We start from the raw sequence: 13,035 nt of genomic DNA, 5'->3' as shown, positions 1-13,035 counted from the left end.
TTATCAAATTTCTCTAATGGCTTACTTTTATAAGGAAACAGGTTAAGAGGAAGGGTGGGGAAGAAAAGGGACTGAGCATAGAGCGGGAGGGGCAGAAAAACAAATAATTCTGGAGGAGGCATTTTCCAGGCATGTGAGTCCTGGGAAAGTTGCATCAGTCAGGCTTTGGGAAAATAGGGGCAGCAAGAAGGTGCTATTAGGCATGTGTGGGGAGCGGGTGGGCAGAGAGCAGACTTGGGGAAATTTAAGAAGACAAACATCATCTATGTCATGATTTTAATCAACTGTTCTCACACTTATAGCTCATTTCTTCCGTATTGGACAAGAGGGGAACATTTCCTGCACATCTTCAATTTTTCCTTGGAAAAGAAAAGAAGGCACATTTAATGCTTCTATTTTCTTCTCTGCTTTACTATCATTTTGGTCAGAAACTCACAATGACCTAATTTGGATCATACTAATATTAAAAAAAATTTTTTTTTGGCCATGCCTGTGGCATGCAGCAGTTCCTCAGCCAGCAATAACCAGAGTGACAGTAACCAGAGCAGTAAACGGAGCCACAGCAGTAATCAGAGCCACAGCAGTGACAATGCAAGATCTTTAACCTACTGAGCCACCAGGGAACTCCTGGGTCATACTGATGTAATGTATCTACTGTTCAAATAATTTATTTGATAATTATTATATGACCTTGTAGTATCTCATATCATCTTGGGCTCTTGGATAAAGTCTTTATTATGATTGGATTTATAAGATGTGTCATATTCTCAATTATACTGACTGCAAGTCTCTTGAGGGTAAGTCTACTGTGTAACACTTTTTTTGAGTCTGTTGTGGCTGGTTTATAACACAGTGAATATAGCAAATGGTGCTGTGGGTTTACTTATCTTTTCTAGCTTGTGGACCCTGGATCCTTCCCTGGCATTCACAGTGACTGTCTCTGAAAGAATGCTTCATTCTTCTCCTTGATGAACATATAATGGGATAGTCTTGAGGTCGGGTAAACTAAAAGATTCGTCACTAAAGAGACTCAAACTTATATCCAAATAGAGAAAGGCATGCCATACCACTCCTCTCTATAATGTGGTTGCATTAATGAGATTTTAATTAAATGAAATAACAGAGGGTCAACTGTCAAGACAGCTTCACCTTGTGTGCAACGATGTATTCTCACATCCTGAGAGTCCATGATAAATACGCTTTAATATGAACCTGATATAATCTTTGATTGAGCTTCTCCTTTTAACCTCTTCCAAAACTGGAATGTGACCCTGTAAGATTGAAATGGGAATAAATAGACACACTCACTTAACAGGGATGAATGAGAAATACGGCCACTGGAGATGAACTAGTGGGCTGTTGGAGGCTGGACTCTTTCCTTGACTAATTCACCACAGTCTAGAGGCCAGTTCACAAGCTTGTAGACTTGAAAATCTTCATCCTGAGGTCTTTTGAAAGCATCCCTAATTGACCTGCCTTTTAGGATAGATTGGCCCTAACCAAGCTCAAGACTTGGGTCTCTGTATTCATTTATGTAGACATTTATTTATTCAACAAATATTTATTGAGCCCAATGAAGTATTAAGCCCTGTTCTAGGGCAGTGAGAATAGAACACTGAATTTGTTTTGTGCCGTCATAGAGCACACATTTTAGTAAAGGGTTTGATAAACGAATGAGTATCTAACATCACCAGTAGGTGATAAAGGCAATCAGAGAAATTTGAGGTGGGTAAGAAGAGATGGACAGGAAGAGCCCACATGAAGTGAATGAAGTGAGAGGAGGAGCCACGTGAGGTCTGGGCAGAGTTTCAGAGGGAGGGAACAGCATGTGCAAAGGCCCTGAAGAGGATACCAGCTTTAGAATGCTTGTTTTTAATGAACCAGAATGTTCTTGGGGCCAATAAAGCTTTTTCTCTCCATACAGAACTGTTACATAGAAAGCCATGTCACCATTCAGAGGCTGATTGGTGAGCCTGGTGTCTGAACAGGTGGGGTTAAGCAGGGTCAGTGACTTGGTATCAAGGATTCGTTGCATCAGCTGACTTAGTCTGAAGCATCCATCCGCGCTTCTGAGCCCTACTTCATCCGGTATGTCTCCAGCTAAGGCTGGGATGGGCACGGCCAACTTCTGTTTCTTTGTTTTTGCTTTTATTTTTTTGGCGCAGTCAGCTCAGGAACATAGGGAGTTCCCAAGCCAGGGATCAGATCCGAGGGGCAGTTGCTACCTATGCCGAAGCTGCAGCAATGCCAGATCCTTTAATCCACTGTGCCTGACTGGATATCTAACCGTGTCCCAGTGCTCCAGAGAGGCCACCAATCCCATTGTGCCACAGCGGGAACTCCTATTTCTTTCCCCCTTCCTTCCTTTCTCTGTCTTTTTAGGGCCGCACCCATGGCATATGGAAGTTCCCAGGCTAGGGGTCAAATTGGAGCTGCAGGTGCCGGCCTACACCACAGCCACAGTAATGCAAGGTCTGAGCCACATAAGCAACGTATATCACAGCCCACAGCAACACCAGATTCCCAACCCACTGAGCTAGGCCAGGGATTGAACCTGCATCCTCACGGATATTAGTCAGGTTCATTACCACTGGGCCATGATGGGAACTCCCTGTTTGTTTGTTTTAAAATTGAAGCTAAGGAGTTCCCATCGTGGCGCAGTGGTTAACGAATCTGACTAGGAGCCATGAGGTTGCAGGTTCGATCCCTGGCCTTGCTCAGTGGATTAAGGATCTGGCATTACCATGAGCTGTGGTGTAGGTTGCAGACACGGCTCAGATCCCACGTTGCTGTGGCTGTGGTGTAGGCCAGTGGCTACAGCTCCGATTACACCCCTAGCCTAGGAACTCCATATGTCACAGGAGCGGCCCTAGAAAAGGCAAAAAGACAATAAAATAAAATAAAATAAAATAAAATAAAATAAAATAAAATAAAATAAAATAAAATAAAATTGGAGCTAGGATACACTGGGTGAGTGGTCCACTGCTTATAAGCTGGATAGTACCAGCAAGTTCTCCCACTTTGTCTAAGTCTTTCTAAAGAGGGATGATAATTTGCTCAAGGTCACGTAGGCAGAAACTGAATAGTTTTTGACTGTTTCCTGCTTCTCTCTGCTGTCTCTTTGGTCAGGTCCACTGTGGTTGAAAACAAAGTTGGTGGTTGGCAATTAACCACAGAAAAGAACCCCATGAGGATGACCGGTCAGAATTAAGTCTGTCTTTACTAACAAGAGTATCCTCCTTGACAGCCTAAATTTTGAGCATATCCCTGCCTTTTAATACCTCTGCATCAGTTCAGATCCACTCAGGCTACTCCCTCTGACCTGCCTACAAGGTAGGCATTTCCACAGGCACAATAGTCTTGCCAGGTCAGGGGATCAGGGTCAACAGCACGGGCTTTTTCTATTAGAGACTCTGAAACCCTAACAGGTCACAAAAAGCCACTGTTCTCAGATGCTCACAACAGATCTGCTTACAGACCACGGGGCAGTACTTTCTCATACTAGAGGACAAGCTGACAGATAATTCCAGGAATCACCAAATGACTTATCTAATGACCTGCTTCATGATTTGTTTGCACACATAACCAAGTATGGGTGAAATTGTATTAAAAAATGCACTAGCCTGTTTTCACTTATTTATACCTCCGTTTTATTTCAGAACAAGTCCATAACATCTTACAAAAACACAGTACTTTTTTTTTCTCTCCCGTCAAAGCAGTTTTTCATGCATTGCATCATTTTCTCCGCTGAGAACAGCTGGCTTTACTGTCTCCATTTTAATGACAGGGGCTTAGATGTGGAGGCTGCTGCGCTGTCCGCGTAGGGTTTTCACAGACGTTACTTCATTTGATCCCCTCCTCCCACCCTACATGACCAGAAAGGCGCAAGTCCACCCATCAGTTTGGGGAAGTGGAGGTCGTCTGGGGCGACATCGCACCAGACAAGCCAGTCTGGTTCCGGATGTGAGATAAGCTAGGGGTCAGGCTTAGGGGCATCCGCACGACCTTCGACCTGGTCCCAGAGCAAGGATCTCCCCACAAAAGCCCACCTGGCACTTAGCCCGGGGCAGCCACCCTCCCGGCCAACCCGCTGGGCCTCGAACAGGCAAAGCACCGAATCCCGCTGCATGTCTGTCAAGAGGCACCATTAGGGCGCCCGCAGGTCAAGAACCGAGCTGACGGTGCTGCTGCCAGCGGTCTGGCTCGTGCCCCCCAGGAGTGGAGGATCTGGGGACTCTTCCTGCCAAGAACCCTCGAGAAAGCCGCCGATAGACGGCCCCCCTCGCCGAGGCCAAGCGGGGGTGTGGTGGAGCGTCGGCTCGCCCGGGGGCAGCGAGCGAGGGAGCTAGAATCGCACAGCCAAGAGGGAACCGCTACCGGGTTTCCGCCGGACCGCCCTTCCCGCAGCCCCCGCCCCGCCCTTCCCGCAGCCCCCGCCCCGCCCTTCCCACAGGCCCCGCCCCGCCCTTCCCACAGGCCCCGCCCCGCCCTTCCCACAGGCCCCGCCCCTTCCGCCCGCCCCCCCGAGGCTCCGCCTCTTCCGCCAGTTCCCCCCCCCCCCCCCCGCCCCTTCAGCCCACGTGTGGGCCACAGGCGCATGTCGGGTCTCCGCAGGTGTCCTCTTGTCAGGTCCCGGGGTGTGTGGGTCCCGGCGCGTCCCCGCCCTTTCGGCCATGGGGGTCCCCAAAAGGAAGGCTGCGGGCGGCCGGGAAGGTGGAGTTACCCCTGCGGGCGCAGCCAAGCGAGCCCGCACCGAAGAGCTCACGGGCGTGCGCTTCAAGACTCAGCTGAGAGACGCGCAGGCTGCGGGGCCGGGTGAGTGCGGGACCCGGGGCGGGGAGCCGATGCGTTGAGGGCGGCCTACCCGCCTCGGTCTGTGTGCGGATGCAGCCTCTTCTTCCTGCAGCGAGGGTCAGAGCTCAGCCTCCCGATTCGCAGTCGGGAAACCGAGGCCCGGGTGCTTGGGAGTCCAGGGCCCAGACTTGCTTGAATGTGACAGTTCCTGCGACCCCACACCTCCCTTGCCCGGACAGTGTCCCTCAGCAAACTCTAAAACCTTTACTGCAATTGTCAGGAAAGTGGATGTGTACTACTCATTCACAAAACGGATTATTTATCGAGTCCCGACTGTGAGTTTGCTACTGCCATGGCTGTCAGCTCTGTTTTCCGTAGCTTTGATCCTCCAACACTCACACTGACCTGAAAACATGTAATAAGCTCCCACATGAAGCTACTGCAGGACTTGACAGTTGAGCAAGATTAGACTAGTGACAGATATGGTTCCTGTGTGCTGCAGCGGAAACGAATCCGACTAGGAGCCATGAGGTTGAGGGTTCGATCCCTGGCCTCACTCAGTGAGTTAAGGATCTGGCCTTATCGTGAGCTGTGGTGTAGGTCGCAGACGCGGCTTGGGTCCTGGGAACTTCCATATGCCGCTGGTGTGGCCCTAAAAAGCAAAAAAAGAGAGACTAGTGACAGATAAGGAGCAGATTCAATAATTGCACTTTTTGAAAAGTGTGACCTGACTTCCCAATTCCTTGTACTCCATTAGAAAGTATTTAGGTTATGAGGACAAAATGCAATGGAAGACACTAGCATGTGCAAAACACTGGTACTGTGTCAGAAGAAAGCAGTGACAGTGTTTCAAGTGAAAGTTAAGTTAATGGCCAGAGTATCCTCAATTTCCAGTTTGTCTTGCACAGATTTTGTTTTTAAACGTTGGATGCCATCGTATGCTAGCCAGAGCTGGGAAGATGATAGTGGCTTTAGCAAAGAAGTTTGCATTTCATTCATTCCTTTGTTCATTACTTGCAAGGGGCTGGTATTTGTCAGAGTAGAGGTAAAATGGTGAGTAAGAATCTGCCATGGGCCTGTCATGGGGAAGCCTATGAATAGTCAAGTGGGAAGGCAGATGGGAATCCTTAAAGTCCCATACCAATCATTTCAGCGCAAAGTGCTCTTCTAAAAGGACAGGGATAGAAACTTTCCCAGTGGAAGAAAGAGCACGTGGAGTTCCCACTGTGGCTCAGCAGTTAAGGAACCCAACTAGTATCCAAGGGGAGGCAGGTTCAATCCCTGGCCTTGCTCAGTGGGTTCAGGATCCAGCGTTGCTGTGAGCTGTGGTGTGGTGAAGGTCACAGACATAGCTTCTATCTGCCATGGCTGTGGCTGTGGCCGTGGCTGGCAGCTGCAGCTCCAATGAGACCCCTAGCCTGGGAACTTCCATATGCCTCAGGACAAACCAAAAAAAAAAGCATGTCGAATTGTTTGACAGATTGTATCCTTAGAGATAGCCGTGGTTTTGCTCACAGAGCTCTTTACTTTCAGGCACTGCTTTTGAACAGATTTCAGAAGGAAGCCAGGGTCGGTGAGTGGTGGGTGCGGTGAGGGAGTTGGGAGATGTGGCAGAACTGAAACTGGAAGCGCACGTGTGAATCCCTGGTGTGAGGCTCTGTTGGATTTGTGTTTGAATCCAGTCTCTATCTTGGATTCTCCCTCCCTTTGGATATGTTCTCGTAACTTGCTGTGGTAGGATCACCTCACTGGAAGATCAGGGCAGTGGATCGGACAAATGTTAGGGATTTTTCTTTTCATTCAGGTGTTAGGGAAGGTTTTTTTCTGTTTTTTTTTTTTTTTTTTTTTTTTCCCCCAGCCATATTGTGGTATTATTGACATATAGCATATGTAAGCTTAAGGTGTATGGTGTGCTGGTTCGAGAAATATAGGTAGTAGGACATGACCACAATGAGGTTAGTTAACACTTCTACCCCCCCCCCAATAGAATTGCCACTTTTTTTGTGGTGATAACATTTAAGATCTACTCTCTATAACTTTTAAGTATATGATACAGTATCATTAACTAGTCACAATACTGTACATTGGATTCCCTGGAACTTATAGCTGTAAGTTTATACTCTTTGGCCACCACGTCCCTGTTTCCCTCAGCCCCCAGCAACCTCCATTCTCCTGTTTCTATGAGTTTGTTTTTTTTATTTTTTTATTTTTTTAAATTAAGAAAAAAAATCTTTTTTGGTTACACCTGCGGCACATGGAGGTTCCCAAGCTAGGGGTTGAATCGGAGCTGCAGCTGAGCCCTGCCCCACAACTTACCACCATGCTCAGCTCACGGAGTGAGGCCAGGGTTTGAACCCACATCCTCATGGAGACCATGTCGTGTCCTTAAGCCACAGTGGAAACTCCAGGTTTCCACATAGCAGTGAGAATATACAGTATTCATCTTCCCCTGTCTGCCTTATTTCAGTCAGCGCACTCAGAGTCCATCTGCTCTGTCACAAAAGGCAAGCCTTCTTTTTTGAAGGCTGAGTAATATTCCATTGTATATATTTCTGTGTATAGATATGCCACCTTTTCTTTATTCATTCTCTGATTATACCCCCTTCAGGGGGGGCGGTAGGGTTAGATTGATAAAGACCCACAGAGAGGCTCGGGACTGGACCAGCCTCAGGGTCAGAGAGGATCCCTGGGTTAGGAAGGGTTCTGCTCTAAACCAGTGCCTTGTTGCTCATGACTTACCGGTGATGGAGAAAAGGCCGGGTTTTAACCCTTGATCTTCCTATCTCTACCCTGCTGCTCTGTTCTCCACCTCAGCACGTGGCAGTTCCAATCACCTGAGTCCTCCTGTCAGAAATCTCCCTCTGTCACAGTAGCAGCTGGAGTTGTTTCTTTTTCTTTTTTTTTTCCTTTCTTTTTTTTTTTTTTTTTTTGCTTTTTAGGGCCGCACCTGAGGCATATGGAGGTTCCCAGGCTAGGGGTCTAATCGGAGCTACAGCTGCCAGCCTACACCACAGCCACAGCAATGCCAGATCTGAGCCTCGTCTGTGACCTACACCACTGCTCACGGCAACGCCAGATCATTAGCCCACTGATCAAGGCCAGGGATCGAACCCGCAACCTCATGGTTCCTAGTGGGATTCGTTTCTGCTGCACCGTGACAGGAGCTCCTGGAGTTGTTTCTAAAGAGACTGTCCTTGTTAACATTTGATCATAACTTTTATTTCAGCCTTGGAAGCATTTGTTTCTGCTGCCAAGAAGCTACCTCGAGAGGATGTGTACGATGTCGTGGAGGGATACATCAAAATTTCTGTCGAGTGTGCCGAGATTTTCCAGCTTCTGAGTGGGGAGAAGCGCCCTGAAAGTGAGGTAAGCCATTCCTGACATGGCCTGATGGAGAGGAGAAAAAGATAACGCTGCAATTGTGTTAAGCTTGGTGAAGAGAAATGTGCCGTCAATTTCTAAGGCGTTAACCAGCTTTTTACAGAAAAGGGTGCGTTGTTCCTGTGCTGTAGGAGGAATACATTCATTTTTACATCATGGCCTTTGGAAGTGTGGATTTGCTGGTGGTGAATAATACCAGAAGGAAAGATCATAGCTTTTTAATCTCGTTGCACGATAGTCTGCTTTAATGAAAGGGGGGTAGGTGAAAACTGTCACCATTTGGCATGTCAGCAGATACAGACATAGATGGCACGGACTGTTGTTATCTGGTTCCAGAGAGGTTCAAAATTTGGGATGTTTGTGAACTTGTTGAAATCTCAGGGTTGTTGAACTTGACTTTCCCCAAAGCAATGAGGCCCAATCATTCGTAGAGATTTCTCGTTGCATTTCATTTTGTTTCCTTGTTATGCAAGCTAGTCCCTATTTGGCTAGACTCTGGGAGCAAGGCTAAGTTGTTCCCTTCCCGAGTTTGGCTCAGAGTCTGGGTAGGCAGACCTCTTCCTGCAAGTTGAAAACTTTATTTATTGTCTTTGCGTCTTTTCTAGCGCCGCGCCCAAGGCATATGGAGGTTCCCAGGCTAGGGGTCTAATCGGAGCTATAGCCGCTGGCCTACACCACAGCCACAGCAACGTAGGATCTGAGCCGCCTCTGCGACCTACACCACAGCTCACAGCAACGCCGGATCCTTAACCCACTGAGCAAGGCCAGGGATCGAACCCGTAACCTCATGGTTCCTAGTCAGATTTGTTAACTACCATGCCATGACGGGAACTCCTGCAAGTTGAAAGCTTTAAATCTGCAAGCAACTGTTGCTAAGACAAGAGGATAATATACTAGAGGAGGAAAAGAAAAGAGCTGATTCATGAGCTTTTCAATTCTGTCTTTGCAGATGCTATTAATATTTCAAGTTTTTGAGGCTATATTATTGCGGACGGCCAGTGATCTCTCCCATTTTCACGTGGTGGGAACCAACATCGTGAAAAAGCTCATGAATAACCACATGAAGCTCCTCTGCGAGTCCCTGTATGCCTCGGGTTACAAGTAAGTTGCCCCCTTCACGTGGCAGGACTGGCCTTGCTGGAGGCTCTCCGCCAGTGCCCTGACCTTCCCTCCACACGTCCGTAGAGCAGCACTGTTTTCAAGGCCATCGAGATTCTGGCTCTGCCCCTCCTTCCTCTGGTGACCAACCCCTCACTGTCACTGACCCCTCTCCTGCCACGTGTCCTTCTGTCCTGGTCCTGCTTCCCTCCCTGCTTTCTTGGGAACTCTCCAGACCTCCTTAACACTGCCTCTCCTTTGCCCTGACGGCCCTTCTCCTGGGTCACCACGGGCTCCCTCCTGTGCCTCAGGGCTTGGCAGAGCTGTCATCTGAGGCAGGTCCTCTCTGACTGTCCCGTCCACGTGACGTAATATTCCACATCAGTCTGTTGACTCTGTCTCCCTCCACTAGAATGCCAGGTGCGTGTGGGTGGGGGCCTTGGCCGTCATAAAATGCTGTCTTTCCAGCACCTAAACGGTGCCTGGGGTTTGTAGGTGCTCAGCAACCCCAGGTCTGGGCCCTGCAAAGCAGGGGGATGCAGATCCAGCTCCACGATGTTGCCTGGAGACAGATTGCCGTCTTCTTTGGACCTTGTATCCCGTGTTCTTAGATCTCCTCCTTGGACTCAGTTTTTTAGCTGTCTTTGAGGTTTTTAATTTTTTGGCCACCCCACAGTGTGTGGAGTTCATGCCAGATCTTTTAATGCACTGTGCCAGGCCGGGGATCGGACCTGCGTCCTGGTGCTGGAGAGATGCCATTGTGCCACAGCGGGAACTCCAGGATTTTATTAAAGAAAGGCCTTGTCTGCATGTCTCCCCTGGCCTGTTTTCTGGGTTGGGGGTAGCAGGCCACAGGGCGCCGTGTACCCTTGGCTGGTGAGGAGGTGTCTTTGTGCTTCTGTTGTCCTGATGCCCGCTTTCCCCCTTGTCCCCGAACAGGATGGCTCGCGCCTGCCTGAACCTTATGGCCGCCATGGTGACCCAGGGTCCCGAGGCCGCCAGGGACGTCTGCAGCCACTTTGATCTGAATAAAAAGACCTTGTACACCCTGGCGACCAAGAGGGATTCAAAGGTGAGGAGCACCAAGTGTCTCGTTACCCCCTGAGGGTTTCCTTCCCCTTTGGGGGGGCAGAGTGGTGTCCCCCCCGCCCCTCCCTGGCCTTGGTCCTCACGTAGATGGAGTGGGAGGCCCCCCTGCGGAGGACCTGTACCTGTGGGGAGGGCGGCCTCGCTCCTGGCCAGTGGTTTTGGCCTGGTCACCGGCAGAGCCTGAGTGACGGGGACATCTGAGGACAGCTCCTCCGGGGACTCCGCATCGCAGAGCCTTCCTGGCCGTGAGGAGGACTTGGTCATGTCCGCGTCCCGCAGGGCGTGGCCTGGCAGGGTCCCGGTCCTCCTGTTTGTTCACTGGGCAGGAAACCCTTGGGAGGCCAAGCCTGTGATATCAGAGAGGACGTTTATGGCTTTTTAGTTCATTTCGTGTGCCTCCCAATTATAAGGCTTAAAACGAGTAGGGGCTGGATTGTGTCAAAGAGAATGGAAGTGTGAGTGGTTGGGTTTCAGGAGAGCTGATTAAGAAAAAAGAAAAAAAGTGTTCCGGTGGCTCCAGAAGTTTCACCTGGGGTTGGAAAGGCTCTTGAGGAAAAAGCACAAGTCTGAGGCCTCATGAGCTACAGAAAGGACATTCCCCCCAGCACGTGTGCCACCTGCGGGCTGTCCCAGTGCCTCTTCCCGCTGGCACCCTAGTGCCTCGGCCGCCCTCCTCTGTTCTCCACCCCCTGTCAGGACCAGGCTGACAGATGTCTGCCCCTGTCTGCGTAGGTGGAGGAGCCACATTAGAACGAGTGACTTCTAGGGAGTTTCTGTCATGGCTCACTGGTTAATGAATCTGACTAGCATCTATGAGGATGCAGGTTTGATCCCTGGCCTCACTCAGTGGGTTAAGGATCTGGCATTGCCATGACCTGTGGTGTAAGTTGCAGATACGGCTCAGATCTGGCATTGCTGTGGCTCTGGCATAGGCTGGCGGCTACAGCTCTGATTGGACCCCTAGCCTGGGAACCTCCATATGCCGCAGGTGTGGCCCTAAAAAAAAAAAAAAGCGAGTGATGTCTACACTCACCTGTGACCTGGGGCTCTATCTCTTCCTGGGATTAAGAGTTTCTTCATTGCCAGATAATTGACTGAAGGTTAATCATGGTAACAGCAGGTAACCTTATGGCCTGCTGTTGGGTTTTCCCGGAATCATGAATAAGGTTTTCTTTTTTTCTTCTTTTTTTTTTTAATCTTTTTGCCTTTTCTAGGGCTGCTCCCCCAGCATATGGAGGTTCCCAGGCTAGGAGTCTAATTGGAGCTGTAGCTGCTGGCTTATCCTTAACACAGTGAGCAAGGCCAGGGATCGAACCCGCAACCTCATGGTTCCTAGTCAGATTCGTTAACCACTGCGCCACGATGGGAACTCTGTGAATAAGGTTTTCTTTGAGGAAAACCTTTCCAGGTCTTAGTGTCTCATGGATACCATATTTGATTAATGTCAAAAGTGCCATTTAATGAGTGACGGCTCCTGGCATTTAAGCACGTATCTAATAAAAAAGAGCATGTGTGCTCTTTGCACGTGAGGCCAAGTGTCATGGCTTCTTAGTCTTACCTGGCAGTCAGCCTGGCAGTAATTACCCATCAGAATCCCCCACCTCCCAACCGCTTCTCTTGACCTCAGGCAGCCCGGCTGTTTAAGTGAAGTGCACATCAGTAGACAGGCCGCCCACCAGGACGCTTCGTGGGAAAGCCCAGCTGGGCTCCCTGCTTGGACCCCAGCCGCAGGGCTGCCCCTGGGCACCTCATCTCAGGCCCTCAGCAAGTGCTTTTATGTCTTTCTTGATCCGTAAAACAGGAATTCTTGTCAAAATGAAGGTGGTTTTTTGTTTGTTTTTGTTTTGTTTTGTTTTGTTTGTTTTGCTTTTGCACCTGTAGCATATGAAGTTCCTAGGCTAGGGGTCAAATCAGAGCTGCAGCTGCCCGCTTACCTCACAGCCACAGCAATGCCAGATCCGAGCCATGCCCGTGACCTACACCGCAGCTCACGGTAATGCTAGATCCTTAACCTACTGAGCGAGGCCAGGGATTGAACCCGCATCCTCATGGATACTAATCAGATTCGTTTCCTCTGAGCCACAATGGGAGCTCCCAAAATGAATGTGTTTTCATTTTCTTTAATCATCTATATATAATGTATCTTAAATACTTTGTATGTTGTAGGAAATGATTCTGGACATTAAGAAAAAGCTTTTTTTTTAAAAAAAAAACATTTTTAAAAATAAATTTTATTGGATGACTTAAAAGTTGACTTACAAAGTTGTGTTAGTTTCAGGTGTATAACAGATTAAATGTTACTCATATCCATAGACCCAATTTTTTTTTATATATGTATATTGGAAATGTCAGGGATGTTCAGAAATGAGAGCAGCATAATGAGGTCCCCCAGACCTGTCATCCAGCTTTAGACGCTGTCACCTCCTCCACCTTTTGGGTTGTTTGGGGGCAGTCAGTCTATTCTAGCATATCCCACATGCGAATCATATTTCACCATAAATATTTCAATGTGTGCCTCCAACAGAAAACCACGTTTTAGAAAAAACAAAACCATAGAACCATCACTGTATCCCACAGTATTAATAATTTCTCAGTATCATCTAATGCCCAGTTTGGTCTCAGCTTTCCCCCCAGCTGTCCCCAAAATACCTTTGCACTTCGTGGTTCAAATCA

The 13,035-nt window shown here is 48.6% G+C and overlaps 1 protein-coding gene across 1 annotated transcript in view; it reads left to right on the top strand.

Moving 5' to 3' along the window:
• The first annotated feature begins 4,570 nt into the window (after positions 1-4,570).
• URB1 (URB1 ribosome biogenesis homolog) overlaps positions 4,571-13,035 on the top strand; it is a 72,048-nt gene continuing 63,583 nt past the window's right edge. The window contains 4 exon segments of the mRNA XM_047795472.1: positions 4,571-4,815; positions 8,021-8,160; positions 9,125-9,276; positions 10,213-10,345. Coding sequence (XP_047651428.1) covers positions 4,674-4,815; positions 8,021-8,160; positions 9,125-9,276; positions 10,213-10,345 — 567 coding nt within the window. The 5' untranslated portion in view covers positions 4,571-4,673.

The sequence above is a fragment of the Phacochoerus africanus genome, chromosome 1 (assembly GCF_016906955.1).
Source record: "Phacochoerus africanus isolate WHEZ1 chromosome 1, ROS_Pafr_v1, whole genome shotgun sequence".
Taxonomy (NCBI): Eukaryota; Metazoa; Chordata; class Mammalia; order Artiodactyla; family Suidae; genus Phacochoerus; species Phacochoerus africanus.
Note: the sequence above shows the minus strand (reverse complement) of the source record. Positions and strands in the feature narration are given on the sequence as shown.